Source organism: Prionailurus viverrinus, chromosome X (assembly GCF_022837055.1).
Source record: "Prionailurus viverrinus isolate Anna chromosome X, UM_Priviv_1.0, whole genome shotgun sequence".
Lineage (NCBI taxonomy): Eukaryota > Metazoa > Chordata > Mammalia > Carnivora > Felidae > Prionailurus > Prionailurus viverrinus.
The window spans coordinates 10,830,090-10,848,240 of NC_062579.1; the positions used below are offsets into that span (position 1 = coordinate 10,830,090).

At 44.5% G+C, this 18,151-nt stretch overlaps 1 protein-coding gene and 1 long non-coding RNA gene across 7 annotated transcripts in view; one reads left to right on the plus strand and one right to left on the minus strand.

Moving 5' to 3' along the window:
* Positions 1–1,543, minus strand: part of LOC125156912 (uncharacterized) — a 71,852-nt gene extending 70,309 nt beyond the window's left edge. For all 3 annotated transcript variants that reach the window (XR_007148841.1, XR_007148842.1, XR_007148840.1), the window contains exon 1: positions 1,416–1,543. This is a non-coding gene — a long non-coding RNA (uncharacterized LOC125156912). The remainder of the gene's footprint in view (positions 1–1,415) is intronic.
* On the plus strand, positions 1,502–17,214 carry SCML1 (Scm polycomb group protein like 1). Of its 4 annotated transcripts, XM_047843177.1 has the most exons (8): positions 1,502–1,636; positions 7,277–7,425; positions 8,628–8,708; positions 9,428–9,505; positions 12,491–12,595; positions 13,257–13,797; positions 13,947–14,095; positions 15,548–17,214. In XM_047843177.1, the coding sequence occupies exons 2-8, from the start codon at positions 7,396–7,398 to the stop codon at positions 15,680–15,682; spliced, it is 1,119 nt and encodes a 372-aa protein (XP_047699133.1). In that variant the 5' UTR covers positions 1,502–1,636; positions 7,277–7,395; the 3' UTR covers positions 15,683–17,214. The 4 variants fall into 4 exon arrangements, with proteins under 4 accessions (XP_047699133.1, XP_047699129.1, XP_047699130.1 ...); XM_047843173.1 differs by lacking the exon at positions 1,502–1,636 and having other exon boundaries at positions 6,940–7,425; XM_047843174.1 differs by lacking the exon at positions 1,502–1,636 and having other exon boundaries at positions 6,940–7,425; positions 9,431–9,505.
* Positions 17,215–18,151: the final 937 nt, after the last annotated feature.

Here is an 18,151-nt window from a genome sequence, read left to right on the forward strand (position 1 = left end):
TCGATCTCACGGTTGGTGAGATCATGACCTGAGTTGAGATCAAGAGTCCAATGCTTAACAAACTGAGCCACCCAGGTGCCCCTAGACTTTTTAAATCTCTACACTTGGGGCTGCTAGGCTCCAACTCACAAGCCCGAGATCAATAGTCTCACACTCTACTGGCTGAGCCAGCCAGACATCCCTCTAATCTCGTTTTGTATTTGAAAGAATACAATTCTAATATATACTATACTTGTAGCTCCTCTGTGAGCCAAGAAAAGATTTATGGCTTTACTTTAAAATACTCACCTGCTTTGCTTCTGACAGTTACTCAGACTGTGCCTTTTTTTTTTTTTTTTAAGGTTTATCTTGAGAGAGAGCAAGAGAGCGAGCAGGGGAGGGGAAGGGCAAGGAGAGAATCTGTGCTAACAGCACAGAGCCCGAACTAAGGAACTATGAGACTATTTCTGCTATGAGAGCAGAAATCAAGAGTCAGACCCTTAACCAACTGAGCCACCCAGGTCCCTCAGACTGTGCCTCCTTCTGAAGATGGGCAGCCTCAATCTACATATAATATGCCACTAAATAATGTCACGTATCCTTTATTACATAGCAAGTTTATGTGCCAGATAGTGTTCTAAGTGCTTTGCTTACTCAAACTCATATACTCCCCACACTGTGCCCATTTTACAGATGCGAAAGCGCAAGCACAGGGCCATTACTTAACTCGCCCCAAGCCTTGAAGCAACTAAGTGTTGGGGCTGGGATTCAACCCCAGTAAATCCGGCTCCAGGGTCTGTATCACCTATCCACGAGGTAACAACTTTCTAAAATAACTTTTCCCCTGTTTGTACCAAACCTCCAAAACTAAGACCCCGCCCCCGTCCACCTTCGAATTTCAACAATGACTAGCACACCTAGGATAGAGTCAACGTCTGTGGCGGGGGTAGGAGGGACAGAATTACATTTAAAAAAACAAAATTTTCAAATAACCAACCAACGGCAGTAGGGAGGCCAGGCGCCTAGCGGCTTCACCCCGCCGAGCCCTCTCCACGAAGCTTCTCCAGCGCTGGAAGAAAGCGCGCAGGCGCGCCGGCGCCCCTGCGCAGCCGCAGGAACACCTCTCAGCGTTGGAGGCTCGCGCCTGTGGTTTAGGGCGGGGTCGCAATCCCAGCAGCTTTAGCGGGCAAATGAATTCGAACACTCAGATACAGGCGCTGGGAGGCGGGCACTGCCGGTAGCGCAAGGGTAACCAAAGCCCCTCCCCTCGGCTGTCTCCCTAGCAACGTCCCGTTCCCCACCCATTGCGCAGGTGCCCGAGGAATTGGTTAACCACCGCACGCGTGGAGACTTGCGTGCCGGGCGCAGCTGCGTGCCGGGCGCAGCTGCGTGCCGGGCGCAGCTGCGTGCCGGGCGCACCTGCGTGCCGGGCGCACCTGCGTGCCGGGCGCACCTGGCGCGCGCGTATTTCCGGAGCTTCCGGGGGGCTCGCGCTGGACACGTCACGTGTTCGGGCCCGACTTCCGGTGAAAGGACCGTTGGTCGGTTTCCAGGCGTCTTAACGGTTTTGGCCGTGGACGTCCCGGAAGGCTGGATACCACAGCTAGCGTCGCGAGCCCTCCGGAGTCCGGTGCGGCAGGTCCTGATGCCAGAGAAGGTCTGTCTAGCGGCACTTTGTCTCCCCTTGAGCTTTTTTGCCTCGGGTGTGCTCGAGAAGCCCTGGAGAGGAAATTTGCCTTAAAGACTGAGGAACTGCGGGGCGGAGCGGGGGTTGCGGGGCGGAGCGGGGGGCGGAGCGGGCAGGACCGAATTGGCCCTGAGGCCCGGAAAGGCCTGTGTAGCGGCACTTTGTCTCCCCTTGAGCTTTTTTGCCTCGGGTGTGCTCGAGAAGCCCTGGAGAGGAAATTTGCCTTAAACGCTGAGGAACTTCGGGGCGGAGCGGGGGTTGCGGGGCGGAGCGGGGGGACGGGGCGGGCAGGACCGAATTGGCCCTGAGGCCCGAAAAGGCCTTTCTAGCGGCACTTAGTCTCCCCTTGAACTTTGTTACCTCAGGTTGTGGGCGAAAAGCCGTTGAGAGGCCGTTTGGGCTAAAGGCTGGGGAACTGCGGGGCGGGGGCCGGATTGGCCCTAAGCGGAGAAAAAGGACTTAACTTTTCTCTCAAATTTCGGCAGCCCTGCACAGGGGTGGTTCGGCGTGTTTTCCGCCGGCTGTCCCGGGAAGCCAGCACCTGTGAGCTTTTGAGCTTTGACCGTTTTTCTAGGACTTTATGCTGACTTTGGGGGACGAGTAGATCCTCTTTTGTTCTTTCTGTTCCTTAGCGGAGGCGGGTGGGGTAAGGAAGTATCAAGACACTCAGACATTGGGGCGCCTGGGTGGCGCAGTCGGTTAAGCGTCCGACTTCGGCTCAGGTCACGATCTCGCGGTCCGTGAGTTCGAGCCCCACGTCAGGCTCTGGGCTGATGGCTCGGAGCCTGGAGCCTGCTTCCGATTCTGTGTCTCCCTCTCTCTCTCTGCCCCTCCCCCGTTCATGCTCAGTCTCTCTCTGTCTCAAAAATAAATAAACGTCAATTAAAAAAAAATAAAAAATAAACAAAAAATAAAAAGACTCTCAGATATTATATAGAATTTTGAGTTTAAAGAACTGATGGACCAGGGACGCCTGGGTAGCTCAGTCGGTTAAGCGTCCGACTGCCGCTCAGGTCGTGATCTCGCGGTTTGTGAGGTGCAGCCCCGACTTGGGCTCTGTGCTGACAGCTCGGACCCGGAGCCTGCTTTGGATTTTGTATCTCTCTCTCACTCCCACTCTCTCTCCCTCTCTTCCTTTCCCCCTCTCCCTCCCATGCTCACACTCTGTCTCTCTCTCAAAAATAGTCATTAAAAAATGTTTTTAAATAAAATAACTAAATAATTAATGGACTAGCTCGATTCATTATAACATTTTTTTGAGATTGAAACTGAGGGCGCCTGGGTGGGTCAGTTGGTTAAGCCTCAGACTTCGGCTCAAGTCATGATCTCACAGTTCATGAGTTCCAGCCCTGATTAAGGCTCTGTGCTGACAGCTCAGAGCCTGGAGCCTGCTTGGGATTCTATGTCTCCCTCTCTCGCTCTGCTCCTCCCCTGTCTCTCTCTCTCTCTCTCAAACATTAAAAAAAAAAAAAAGAATTAACGGATTAGCTTGATTCATCAGGGAAATACAGATCAAAACCACACTGAGATACCACCTCACACCTGTCAGAATGGCTAAAATTAACAACTCAGGAGACAACAGATGCTGGTGAGGAGGTGGAGAAACGGGGACCCTCTTGCACTGTTGGTGGGAATGCAAACTGGTGCAGCCGCTCTGGAAAACAGTGTGGAGGTTCCTCAAAAAAAATTAAAAATGGACCTACCCTATGACCCAGCAATAGCACTGCTAGGAATTTACCCAAGGGATACACGGACCGCGATGCATAGGGGCACTTGTACCCCAATGTTTATAACAGCACTCTCAACAATAGCCAAATTATGGAAAGAGCCTAAATGCCCATCAATTGATGGATCGATAAAGAAGATGTGGTTTATATATACAATGGAGTACTACTTGGCAATCAGAATGAAATCTTGCCATTTGCAATAATGTGGATGGAACTGGAAGGTATTATGCTAAGTGTAATAAGTCAGTCAGAGAAAGATACCATATGTTTTCACTCATGTGTGGAACTTGAGAAACTTAACAGAAGATCGTGGGGGAGGGGAAGGGGAAAAAATTAGTTACAGAGGGAGGCAGACCATAAGAGACTCTGGAATACAGACAACAAACAGGGTTGATGGGAAGGGTGGGGGAGAGGAGAAAATGGGTGATGGGCATTGAGGAGGGCACTTGTTGGGGTGAGCACTGGCTGTTGTATGTAAGTGATGATGAACCACGGCAATCTACCCCCAAAACCAAGAGCACACGGTATACACTGTATGTTAGCCAACTTGACAAATTATATTTAAAAAAATTATAAAGAAGGAATTAATGGACTAGCTTGACTTGTTAAAACATTTTTTGAGATTGAAACACTGATTTTGAGGGCGCCTAAGTGGCTAGGTCAGTTGAGCATCCAACTTGGGCTCAGATCATGATCTCACAGTTCATGAGTTCCAGCCCCACCTTGGGCTCTTTGCTGACAGCTTGGAGCCTGGAGCCTGCTTCAGGTTCTGTGTCTCCCTCTCTCTCTCTGTCCCTCCCCTGCTCACACTCTGTCTCTCAAAAATAAAAATAAATATTAAAAAGAAAGAAATGTTGATTTTGAGACTTTGGTGGTAATCGTGTTTGATTAATGACAGTGCAGCCTTACTGGCTTAATGTAAACACATAAAGGAGGCAAAAGAAAATAAAGAGTTAGGTTGAGAACGATCCGTTTGATAATTTGATGAGAGATCTATTCCTTCTGTGGTGCCTGGGTGGCTCAGTCGGTTAAGTATCGGATTTCAGCTCAGGTTGTGATCTGGGCTCATGAGTTCGAGCCCAGTGCCAGGCTCTGTGCTGCCAGCTCAGAGCCTGGAATCTGCTTTAGATTCTGTGTCTCCTTCTCTCTGCCCTTCCCCCAATTATGCTATGTGTGTCTCACCCTCTCTCAAAAATAAACAGACATTAAAAAATTTTTAAAAGAGATCAATTCCTTCCCTCCTCTACCTGGCTCTCACCAAATCCGGACTGCTCTAGGGTTTTTAAACTAGTTTAATGTTTACACATCGTGATTTTACAAGCGGCTTTTCTGTAAGGCGTTTTATAAAAAGCAGGGCATGGACCCAATTCGGTGGTGCGTGATGGGATACAGTTTTGTATTCCCTTCCATCTGGCATTCTCTTCCATCTGGCAACTTTGTGGTCTCTAAAGTTTGATATGGACAGTAGAAGGGCTACTTTTGAGAGTCTGGACAGGAGTTTTAGAAAATGATCAGTATTGACAGTTTTGTTTTTTTTTTTTTAATGTAAATCTGACTTGTTTTGCTGTGTCGCTTTAAAAAAAATTTTTTTTTTACGTTTATTTATTTTTGAGAGACAGAGTGAGACAGAACATCAGCGGGGGAGGAGCAGAGAGAGAAAGAGACACAGAACCCGAAGCAGGCTGCAGGCTTTGAGCAAGCTGCCAGCACAGAGCCTGACCTGGGGCTCCAACCCACGAACCGTGAAATCATGACCTGAGCTGAAGTTGGACGCTCAACCGACTGTGCCATGCAGGCGCCCCAACTGTATCACATTTTTTTCTAGTGGTTTTGGGGTGAAATGCTGTTTTCACCCTTCACACTTTAGATAAATTGATGGCAAGTGAATGCTCTCCACCTTGAAGGAGAATCTTCAAATTGCTTTTGAAAAATGCCTTTGAAATGTCTTTAATGTCTAAAAAACGTATTATAAAAAAACAGATGGCTTCTTGTTCGTATGTTATTAAGAGTTTAGGTTTTCTATCAGAAAATACAAGTGAGCTTTATTTTAAGTAAACTCATTTTGCAGGACTTTGAATTTAGTGAACTGTATTAATTTGCAACTGCTTCAAGGTTGGACTCTAAGAAAGTGTTGCAGAAACTTTATGTGATGTGAAGAAGTGAAAAGGAACTAAAATTTATGCTGTGCCTGCTGCGAACCAGACATGATGCCCAGTGCCTAACTTTCATTTGGTCTTACACAGCTCTGTAAAGTAGATATTATTCCAGCTTTAGGAGTTAAGAAATCGAGGCACAGAGAGGTTAAATACCTGCTTGAAGCAAAATAGCAAATTTTGCAATTTGGATTTGGATTCAAGTATTTTTTTAATGTTTGTTTATTTTGAGAGCAACCCAGCCAGCGTGCAGGGGGAGGGGCAGAGAGAGAGGGAGAGAGAATCCTAAACAGGCTTCATGCTGTCAGTGCAGAGTCAGACACGGGGCTCAATCCCACACCATGAGATTATGACCGGAGTCGAAATCAAGAGCTGGATGCTTAACCCACTTGGCCACCCAGGCGCCCCTGGATCCTATTTTTAAAAGCCCAGTTGTTTGTATTATGTCCTAGTATTTAAAATTTGTCTACAAGAAATTGTTGCTACATCTTCAGCGTACAGGTGCAATGTGAATGAAAATTACATGTTGGGACCCCGAATATTTGTTGCCCATGTGCTCCATGACTAATGGTTCTGTTGGGAGGATGTTATGCATACCCAAATAATGAAATAATAATAGCTAACAGTGGGTGCCTTTGCCATGACAGCTGTGGTTTTAAGCACTTGTCATGTTTCAATTAATCTCCATATCTGTATGAGGTCTGTACTATTATCCTCATGTTACAGAGAAGCACAGAGAAGTTACACAGCTAGTCAGTGGAGGAACTGGGACCTAAACCTAGGTATTCAGGCCCCAAGCCTAAGGTCTTAATGCTATTTGATGTTTCCCTTTGTGTAACAATTACCTTAAAACCATTAAAGTGGGAGTGTTCTGGTACTTTGGGGAAGACAGTGTTAACTTCCAGATGGGATGACTTAGCACCTTTGCTTTGTGGAGATGGAACTTGAGTGGAGCTTTGAAGGAATAGGTTCCCCTAGGTGGAGAAACGGCAGGGTGTTGTGGGTAGAGGTCATGACAGGAATGAGAGGTTCAAACAGTGCAAGATCGATGTTGATGTGTAAATGTGCCACACACATAGAAATGTCTGGAGTCCAGTGATGGACTCCATGCGTGTTGCTCCCATGTCTAACTACAGCCAAGTTTCAGCTACAGTGTAAGTAATCTGGTAGGGAATTGTCTGGTTTTAAGAGTCTAACTGCGGTGGCAAACAAACAGGAAGTCATTTATCTTTATTTAAAAAAATGTTTTAACATTTACTTATGAGAGAGAGACAGAGCGCAAGCAGGGTAGGGGGGAGGGCGAGGGAGACACAGAATCCCGAAGCAGGCTCCAGGCTCTGAGCTGGCAGCACAGGGCCCGACGATGCGGGGTTCGAACCCACAAACCGCGAGATCATGACCTTAACTGACTGAGCCACTCAGGTGCTTTTAAAAAGCAGCTGGGAATTATGTTCTCTTGTTCATTTGTTTCTAGCTTTTACTCTGTAGGCTTTAAGTTGTGAAGCATTCGCTTCACGGTTTTGAATTTGTGTTTGATCTTGATTCTTACTCCTCGGTGTGGCAATAGAGCCCTTCGATTTTAAAGGTTTATTCGAGATCACTCATGGAAGAGTTATGTCACTCTCTAAAATTCAGCCAGGACTCTCAGTTAGAGTTGGCATCGGGAGAACAGATCCGTATTAAGTTTGTGAAAAGTCTGTGAAGTAACTTTGTTATGTGTTGCTTTTCAGGAGTAGGTGGTTTGCCAGACTCAGGTGACCAGGCAGTTTCACACATAAACCCTCCAGCAAATTTAGAAATAACTAGGCCCAACGCAGAGGAAGTGGAGTGCTGCTGTTGCACAAAAAAGATGTCGAGCGGCTCCAGTGAAGTGGATGTGGTTTGTATTTCAAATTGAAGATCTGTCTTTGTTCTTTTCATTCTGCTCTATTTCTTCGCTAAATTGAATTGAAGTTCATTCAGTGAAATGGCAGTAATCACAAGTTCATGAGTTTTGACAGTGATATATAAACCTGCTATAAACATTCGTGTGCAAGGCTTTTGTGAACAGATCCTAGCATTTCTCTTGGGTTAATACTCAGGAGTTGAATTGCTAGCTCATATGGTTAATGTAACTTCATGAAAATCTGCCCCATAGTCTTTCAAAATGGTTGTGTTATTGTATAATTGTGTCACATTGTGCTATGTTTCTTGATTCCTGACGGTAACAATATAAATTATTAAACTATATGTAATTTGGTTTCCCAGAAAAAGCATTTCTTTACTTAAATAATGATGTGGGTATTAATGCCACCTTAGTGCTATGGGCAATTTTTTTAACTTCTATCAGCCCCAATATTTTTTCATAATAATGGTAGATAAAGTTAACTGCCTATCCAGAATGTTTCTCTGGCATAAATATGTGAAATAAACCACTTTGAAAAGCATAAGGTACCATACAAGGTATATTTTTATAAGAACTCCTCTGTAGCCCATTCCATATTATTTTGGTTATGTTTTTTGAAACAGAGACATACATAGCTTCTACATATCTTTATTTTAACATTATTCTTATAGTTTAATTCATTCTTAGAGTACAGTTATTAAATGAAGTGTAATTGTTATGTATCGTATATTCACTTATTTATATCGTGTCCTATTCCCCCCCTAAAAATGTTTTAAGGTGATTAGAGATTAATTTCTCAAGAAAAATAGGTGCTTAAGTGTTTCCTATTTTGTCCACAGAGTGGCACTGTTAGATTGCTTAAAAATCAAAAGTCATGTAACCTGGTTCTTTGTTCCTGGTTAGAAATACTTGGCTTTTACAGCAGTTCCGGTGCCAGGTTACTAGACTAGTCTTTCTACCTTGAGTTACACAAGAGGTTAAGCTGGAAGGAAAATGACGTCTTAAGTGTAGCTGCGGTAATGAGAAAACAGTTTTGCAAGTCCATCTTTTCATGTAGTCCTAAGATTTACAATAGACAAGGGTCCTTGGATATCACCAATAGGCTTTTGGAGCTTCTTAGAAGTGAAATTGAAGTCCTCGATTTTTCTTTCAGTTCTTTCACCTTTCCTCTTAATTTGTTAATAAATCTTCCTTAGAAAAGAACACGAATACCTGCTTATGATGATGATAACACTGTTCTTTATGCATATGAACCACATACTGCATATGTCCATAATGTAAGTAATGTTAATCGCCATTTGCCAAATATATTAACATGCATCCATTTTATTTATTTATTTATTTTGAAGTATATTTATTTATTTTGAGAGAGACAGAGACAGTGTGAGCAGTGGAGGGGCAGAGAGCAAAAGAGAGAGAGAGAGAATCCCAAGAAGGCTTTGCACTGTTAGCACAGAGTCCGATGTGGGGCTTGAACTCAGGAAACCCCGAGATCATGACCTGAGATGAAACGGAGAGTCAGACGCTTAACTAACTGAGTCACCCAGGCACCCCAACACGTGACCATTTTAAAGGAAAAGGTTTAAATTTTTCATATACTGTAGAGTTCCTCTAAACTCACACTCAAAAAATATTGGTCTCTCCTGAATTTTCTTCCTTAGCTAGTGAGGACTTAACCATTTAACTTCCCTTTCCTTATGGTAGGACGTTCAGGGCAGTTTGTACTCATTTTCAGTATAAAACCCTAAACCTAGGTCCTTATGATATAATAAATTCTTTCCTTACTTCCTGTCTTACTTAGTTATATTTCCACTCACATATTAATGTTTTTATTCTATTTTGTCTCTGCTTTAGATTAAGGCTTCTGAAACCTTTTGAAAAGTTAGTGAAAATAAAAACAATTTAAATAAATGTAAAGTGGGTTTTTTTTTCTCCTAGTATTCAGTTTGACTCATATAAAAGTAAAGCATTAACTACTTAACTTTTCAAATATTAGCAGGAAGCTGTTCTATCTGACACATCCTACAACGAAGAGCAACAAAAAACAGTTCAGGACGTCCTTACTCATTGTCAGGTACAAAACTTCTGTCTCTCAAATGTACTTTTCTGAAATACTAAGTTGAAATTCTCTTTATCTCATGTAAAGTATACAATTAATTGTAATTTTGCTTTATCAGATTATTTATGATTATCACTCCATTGTGATGATTTTTAACAATTTCTAGTTAGAAGAGCGTCTCCAGGTGAAAATTTTGAAATACCAGTATGTACATTTTATAGCTTTGCTTTTAAAGCCCTTAACTGGAGAAATCGATGTTATGTTACTCAATATTGAATTAATTTCCCCTACAAAATCTTGAAAAGAAATTGTCTGCTATGGATAAAATTTAGTGTGTGCCTAAATGCATTGTTGAGATATCTCAATTGAGAAAGTGTCAGCTCACCATTGTTTTTTAAAAAGTGTATCTTACATAGTTTTGAGGGGATGTTGTAAAGGTGAGCCTGTTGGTAGAGATTGATAGAAGTATGTAAATCAAGGATTTTGTGAGCTGCATCCTCTAGAGGTAATGAAAGGTTATTTTTTAAAAAGTAGTTCTTGACAAACCAAGTGTCTTGGATTAAAACCAGGTAGGGTGCGGAAGAGAGTTTATTACGTGAGTCTTTATCACTGTCGCTGAGAGCAGAAGCTGACTGCCTGCAGGGGGACTGCCTGGAGGGGATGCGGCAGGGCTGGGGGGGGGGGGGGAAGGACGTGCAGGGGGCGGGGTGCAGGAGGGAGGCTCCGCCCCGGAGCAGGAGCAGGGCTGTCCCCCCACTTCCGGAAGCATCCCCGTCCCGTTTCCCCCCCCCCCCCCCCCCCCCCCCCCCGCCTCTGCCGCGCCTTCTCCCTGAGCCACTGGGAAGACGTGGGCTCGCGCGCCTGGGGCCTCGAGTTACGGCCCTGACGCGGGCCCTCGGCGGTCCCCGCGGCTCCCAGCGGGCTCGCTCGCTCCTTTGTTGGACCCCTTCCCTGCCCAGCCCAGGCCGGTTGCGGCAGCACCGCCATCTTTTCCTTTTCCGTCCTTGCTCGGCGTCCCCTTCTGGAAGACCCCAGCCCTCCGCAGCCCGGGAGGCGGAGGGGGCGCCCGCCCGCTGCGCCCTGGCCCTTCCGCAGCTCTCTGGCCAGCTCCCTGCCGGTCCCCACGAGCTCCCAACAGCTCAGCCCCCCGCTTCTTCCTCTTCCTTCACGGAGGCGAGGCAGGGTGTGAGGCAGAAATCCCTCCCGGTCCCAACTGCTCTCCCCAGGGCCCACCGAGTAGCCTGGCATCTGTCCTCGGGGCGGCGTCTCCCCTGTAGGGCGAACAGCCGCACCTGCACGGGGCTCTGCCCCCAGGCCTCTTGCCCTGTGCCGGGACCCCTCCCTTCGTCGGTCACCACCTCCTGTCCCTTCAGCCTCGGTCTGCATCACTCTGCGCACGTCCTCCCGCAGCTCAACAAAACCTCCTCTTTGGGCCCCCCATCCGTCTTTCTGTCCCCCTGTCTCTCTCCTTCCCTGGAAACGCTGCTCTTTGCACATCGTTTACGCTCACTGTCTAACGTGTGCCTTCCCGTGTTCTGTTTGGGTAGTTTTGAATGTGCCGTTCCTTCTGCCCTCTATGCCCTGCCATGCATCTTTAGCTAGCGAACACCGGCTGGTCTTGGAATTCTCGGCGTAGACCTCTCTGGAAGGCCTGCCACGACTGCCGGCCTGGGTTCGGGCTTGCTCTTGTGTGCGCTTAGCCTCCCGTTCTTACCTGTGCCGTAGCCGTCCGAGTGTAATAATAAATAATACGAATATCAGCGGGTGATTGAGCGCTAGCGGAGCGGTCGGCAGGTGGTATCGTGGTTACGTTCCGTTCGTAGTAACATCATACTCCAGCGCCTCACTTTGTCCTCAGGGGAACTCTGAGAGATGCGCTCATCTCGATTCTGTAGGTGAGGAAACGGAAGCACAGAGAAGTTAAGCAACTTGCCCAAGGTCACACAGCTGATAAGCATCAGAACCCAAGCATGTCCCCCTAGCGCCTGCGCCATTTACCTCAGCGTTACAGACCGGTGGGTCTCGCTGGATCACGCAGCAGAACCACCTGGAGGGCTTGTGGAAACAGATCGCCGCCCCCATCCTCAGGGTTCCCCACTCAGTACGTCTGGGGTGGGAGACGGTGCCTTTCCGACAAGCCAGTAGGCGATGTGGATGCTACTGGCCCGAGGCCGCACTTGGAGAACCACTGCTGCGGCTGCCGGTCACTTGATTGAAATCATCCCTCTCCAGCTACAATGGGAGTTTCTTCGGGCAGGATCCGGTGATCTGTTGTGTTGTGTTGTGTTTTCTGTCCATATTGCCGGCACCTAGCAAAGCAGTTCTGACAGGTCGTAGGCCCCCAAGAACTGTTTATTTGAATGAATGGAGGAATGAAGGGAAATGGTTCCAGCCTCCGGTTGAAGTGTATTGTTTCCCTGAATGAAGTTTCTGTGTGTTTGAAGAATTCTCAGGTTTTATTAGTCCCGAACCTGGTTGGCCTGTACGGGACATGCACTCAAAGGTTTTGTAAGGGTAACTGTCGATGGCCTGAGTTAAAAATACTTTGAAGCCAGAAGTCACATCTGTTATATCTGGCTCACTGTTCTTTCCGGAGTGGAATGCTCACTGCCTAGGAGTTCGCACCGTCATTCTATGCAGAGAGGCTCTTTGGCCTTTTAGCAGATTTGAAACTTTCTTTCCTAAAATAGCATTCTCCTTGATGTAAACCGACTCCGTCCTAAATGTGGTGGCTTATAAGAATGGTAGTACATTTACTTGCGGGTAGTAAAGCTTCTGAAAACGCCTGTATGGCATGAGTAGTTGAGTAGGAGGCTGGGGCCCCTTATCTCAGCCAGCTCGGCTCTGTGTCACCAAAACCGGGCGTCAAGTGGGAAACGATCTTTCTGATGGCTTCAGAGCTTCCCTTGTTTCTAGTAGTCAAAATTTGGCTTCTTGGTGCTTTTATGTTACTTTTCTTTTGAAATAGAAACTATTAATAGCTTGTATTATATATAATAGGTCATCTATGATGCCATTCAAAACCTGGATAAGAAATTTGATGTCATTCATGGAAAAGTTTCAAAAATCCACCGTTTACGTGTGAAATCAATATGGCAAAATCGCGTGAGTGTTATAAAAATATTTTCTCAAGTGTAATCGATCTCTGTTTTATAATGATGCCAGTCAGTTAGAAATCAGAGAGATTTCTAGCAAGGCTAGATTGATATTAGCAAGGCTAAAGATTGATATTAGCAATTAGCAAGGCTGATTGATATTTGCTGTTGCAGCAGATGGGAGACTAAAACTTTTGGAAAAATGCTAAGGTTTAGGTTTGAGGAAGTGTGTGACAATGAATATGTTTATAAGTATAATGTATAAAATTCAGTTAAAATGTAAAGTTGTGAAACAAAAATCATATAATCAACATGGAGCATTCATCTTTAGTAATAAAGCTGTGTTACATAAAAAATACAGTAAAACCTTGGATTGCGAGTAACTTGTTCTGCGAGCGTTCTGCAAGACAAGCAAACATTTCTGATAAATTTTAACTTGATAAACAAGCGATGTCTTGTAATACGAGTAGTGTGTGATGCCGAATGTCCCACGGTCACAACTGAGCCAATGGTTCTTGAAATTCGCTTTGCTAAACAAGTGCTTTGGATTGCAAGCATGCTTCCAGAACGAATTATGCTTGCAAACCAAGGTTTTACTATATATTTACTACTTCCGTTGTTTCCCTTTTACTCACTGACAGTTGGTTTATGCTGGGTTTGTGTCATTTCAGAAGCCATTTGGATATGCATACAAAAATTACAATTACCTGCTTTCCAGAAAGATCAGGTTTCAGAAAATGAGGAAAAAGGAGACTCCTTCTTCCTTATCTGAACCTAAAAGCTATAGCCCAACTATTCCAGTAGAAAGGCCCAACTATGATTTCCAGAGCAGCTCTCTAGAAACATCTTACCATGCAGAGCCAGAGTCCCCAGAACGGGATCCAGAGTCACTCTACCAGCGGCGGGAATCGCGCATGAGCCAGAGTCCATCGCTTCTCTCCATCTTCACTGCACAGTCATACCAGCCATATTTCACACCCGATCCAGTACAGGAGGGCTCCTCTTGCATACCTTGCTATGATAGCCCAAAGGCCCACAGCACCACCAGTCTCTTCTTACCTATCCGAGCATCCACGGCGATACCTGAAGGCTCGTTGACACAAGCTGATCCCGGTTCACCAGAGAACCCTGACATGATGGCTTTTCCAAGTTCACTGGAAAATGAGAGCCTCGGCCATACTGCCTCATCCCTTTACATCCCAGGCAACTTTGGTGAGTGTGAAAGGACACATATTATGAGTAGCACGATTTAACCTATATTCCTCAACATGCTTGATGCAAGACCATTTCTCCTGACCTAACATCTCTTTCAGGATAATGACCAGGTCAGGTTTGATTTGTCTTTTTCTCTCCCACTGAAGCTACAAGTTCACCTGTTGGAAATAATCCAGGTGTCCTGAGAGACTTCCCTGCAGACCCTTCAACCTGGTCTGTGGATGAAGTGATCCTGTTTCTGAAACAAGCAGACCCTCAGACACTCACCCCTATCGCTGACCTCTTCAGGCAACATGTAATGTATATTTTGATCTGGTTTTCCTGTCATGATGCTTTGCTTTGCTTTGCTTTTTAAAGTAAGCTCTAACCCAACATGGAGCTTGAACTCACGACCCCAAGATCGAGGGTCGCATGCTCTACAGACTGAGGCAGCCAGGTGCCCCTGCCGTAATTCTTTTGAATGACCTCTGTGCAGGCCTTTCTGTTGGATACCAATTAGGACAGATGGTGGGAGAACTCTACCAACCGATTTTCCATGTGTGAGAAAGTTGACTTTGCCCAAAGTTAGATCCGTAAAGGCTGGATTTAAATAGGAAGAATGTGACAGGCTGTCCTCCTTGTTGTGAAGCCCAGTGAATCCAGCAGCTGATTCCATTTGGCTCAGTTTTGTTAACCTTACACGCTTATTGACAATTTGGGATGCTGATACTTTCATGCCATTTACAAAGCCGCATCCCGGGCTAAATTTTTGGAAGTTCTAGTTGTACTTAGTAGAAAAAATACAGAAGCTGCCTGACAAAGACAGTCTATTAGGGGTTTCAGGTCTTTCCAGACAGTACAGTTTTATTTTTAAACCAGAACTTGTAAAAACCAAATAATATTCTTCAGCAGCATCAGTTGGTCAACTAGTAAAGAATTTGAGGAGGATGCCTTGTGACCATCAAGTCGTATTTTTATAGTGTTTCCTAAAGAGTGAAATTAGTGGCCACATATTTGATGTAATGTGTTCAGTACGGCAAGGAAATCATTAGTTTTTAGCATCTAATTAGCTTTAGACAACTAACTGATTAGCTTTCAACATCAAAACACTCTATAGCACATTTACAGTTTGTATCGATGCTGACATATTCCAGGCTGTTCTAAGAAAGTGAATGGCCATCTGAAATTCATTTCTACCATTTATAGTGTTTTACTCTTTGTCACAGATATGCAATATTTTATTCAACACAGTATTTAAAGTTAGGTAGTAGTTTGCGGGGCACCTGGGTGGCTCAGTTGTTTAAGTGTCCGACTCTTGGTTTCATGAGATCACGGTTTCGTGAGTTCGAGCCCTGTGTCAGCGGTGCTGACAGCATGGAACCTGCTTGGGATTCTCTCTCTCATTCTCTTTCTGCCCCTCCCCTACTCACGTGATCTCTATCAAAACTTTCATTAATTAAGCAAATAAGTAAATAAAAAGAAAGAAAATAAAGTTAGGCAGTTTGCTGCTTAGGACATTTTTAAGATATTAGGTGAACTTTTCTTTTTCTTAAAATTCTAAGTAAATTTACAAATGATCAAAACATGCTTCACTGTACAAATTATATTTGCAATAGTTTTCGTCAGGCCGATGCATACTTTCATAGAGAATACACATCTGGAATGAGCTGCTCTCTAGTTGGTATTGCATGTTCTTATATATAAAGAAATCGCCATTCCGTTAAAAGATGAACAGATGACTAATTATTGTCATTTCCTTCTGTCTCAGGACATTGATGGGAAGGCTCTGCTACTCCTCAAGAGTGACATGATGCTGAAGTACATGGGGCTGAAGCTGGGGACCGCCGTGAAGTTGTGTCACTACATTGATGGGCTTAGAGGAGAAAAACACATTGACAATTGAAAAAATGTTTCTGTACACTTAGCTTGGCCTTCATTTAGGGAGACCAGTGCCATCTTGGGGTAAAACCATTTCCCTGCCCTTTAGAAGTTGTTGTTGTATAGAAGGTTCTTCTACAAACATGTCATATCCAGAATTGCAGGGCTCCGTTACAGTCTAGTCTACTATTTTAGAAGCCATTTAACATGTTAGTATTGGCATATTCACATTGGTTGTTGGTTCTTTACATCTTTTTTATTATTTCATTATATAGTTTACAAATGTACTTCATGCAGGAAACAGAAACACCTCTAATTTCTGTTCATCTTTTTCTATAGAACCAAAATAGCTGGATCCCAAAGAGAAAATATCAGGGACTGGCAAATTCTGTAATAAAACCCATGAGCCTTCCTTACAAGAAAACTTAAAAGACGCAAATATAGATATCATCTTTCTACAATATTTTATGTTTGTACTGCAAGGTTCTGTTCATATTCTGTCAGCTTCCCAAAAGGGAAAGCCATATAAATTATTTTCCTTTCTATTATTATTTCTACATATGTTATATTTGTTCCTATTTTTTAAAAAAAGGCAACATTATAAGCTTTCTTGAAATATTCTTAGCAGTTTTTGGGTAAATTATAGAGTAGTCATTTTATACAAGAGATAGTTATTTTAAAACTTCCATATTTTGCATAAATTTGGACATTGCACCAGGCATTCAATGCTCACATATCTCTATAAAGGTGTCTATGTCCAGATTTTTAAAAGATGTATATTTTAGTCTGTGTTTATTCCTCATAAGGATACTGTTTCATATTTATATTTTATTCTATATATGAAGTATACGCACAAGTACATCTTTTCTTTTTGAATTTAAAATAGCACTTTGTACCTCCACATAGGTAAATATTAACAATATTTAGTGAGATGTTTTTATTCTGTTAAAAATACTCACATTATTTGCCATCACTACTGATACCTCTGACCTTACTCTTCAGGGTTTCCTTCCAGGGAAGTTCTCTGTCTTATGCAATGTTTCTAGTTAACTTGCTTTCTGAGCCAATTATCCTACTAAATTTGGGAAGATATGTTACTTCTGATTGGTCATTTTGAACTTTATTTTAAAAATTAGAACTTTCAAGTGAAACATGTTCATTTTTATTGTTTTGTTATTTATTACCGTGTATAACATTTGATGTTATATTTATAAGCTGTGAGAATTGGTGCTAAGTGTATTAGCCATTTGTTATTAAATGCCAATAAAATGTTCACCGGGGGCAAAAATGTACATTTTCCTTTTAGAAAACCAGGTGTGCTTTATAAACACATGCAATTATTTACTGGGCATCTGTGATTTAAAAGGTGCTTTTATTTTTTTTTTTCCTTTCTTTTATTTCTTATAAGACCAGATTCTATTTTAAACTTGATTTTCTCTCAAATTGTGTGAAGATGCCAGTGCCCAGTTGAACAGTCCTCAGGTGTTTGTATGAATACTATGTTTTACAATTTTCAGATTTAAAAATTTAATAAAGTTTAAAAAACACAATAATTAATGTCAGAGCCTCAGACTTGAGTTTATTCGCTTTCACGGCGTGACATTAATGCACGTACTTATTAGAGTTGATGAAGAGGCACTCTAGTAAGTTCCTGGGTTTCTGTGTCCAAATACTTGAGTTTTAACACTTGCCCTCTTCTACATTTAAGCGGATCCCTCGCAGGGGGGCCTGATCTCTCGTAGGGCCTTAAACAGGACCCCAGGGGAGCAGTGTGACGTGACCTCGGGGAGCTTCACACATCTGTCCTCAAAACCTGTTGCCCGCCGTGGTATTGCTTGATGATGGGAACGAACGTGCCAGAAAACGCCAGTGCCCCCGCGCATCTCGTCTGCCCTGAGTTCCACGTCTGGCTGGCAATTCTGGCTGCTCCTCTGCCACCGGGAGCCCGAAGCCGTTCTGCCTTTGTGCGTCCAGTTCTCCCAGCTTACGGGTGGCCAAGCCTGAGAGGCTGGGGCCTGGGCTCGAGTCGCCTTCGGCGTCTGACCCCTTGTCCCCCGCCCCTGCACCAGGAGCTACTGCTCCATGCCTTTGAACCCAGAAGCTCCTACCGCTGCAACAGCGGGCCTTGTAGTTCATTGGGGACGACGGGGCCCTCCCTCGCGGAGGCTCCGGGGCTGAGGCGCGAGTGCCCGGAATGGGGGGGGGCGGGGGTACCTCTTCGCTGAGAACCTCTCGTTCTGCACTGTGTGCTTTGTAACCTCTTAGTCCAGAGAATATCACGCCACGTGAGGCTCTTGTGAAGCGTCGGGGCTTTCAAAACCGATCTTTCCCCCGGTTTTGCCTCTCGGCACATCCTTCCGGCAAATTCCGCAAGCTGAGCTCGGCGGCCCTCTGGGCGCGTGGAGCATTTGCTTTCGTCTTTGCACGATTGCTAATCGTTGCAACGTCTTAAGATGTGCATTCCAGAGGAGGACTTGCCACCCTTAAACCCAGG

Coding starts and splice junctions, on each gene's coding strand:
- SCML1 (XM_047843173.1), top strand. CDS start 7,261: ATGTGTTGCTTTTCAGGAGTAGGTGGTTTGCCAGACTCAGGTGACCAG. Junction 7,426..8,627: donor GCTCCAGTGAAGTGGATGTG/GTTTGTATTTCA, acceptor AATCTTCCTTAG/AAAAGAACACGAATACCTGC. Junction 9,506..12,490: donor ACGTCCTTACTCATTGTCAG/GTACAAAACTTC, acceptor TATATATAATAG/GTCATCTATGATGCCATTCA.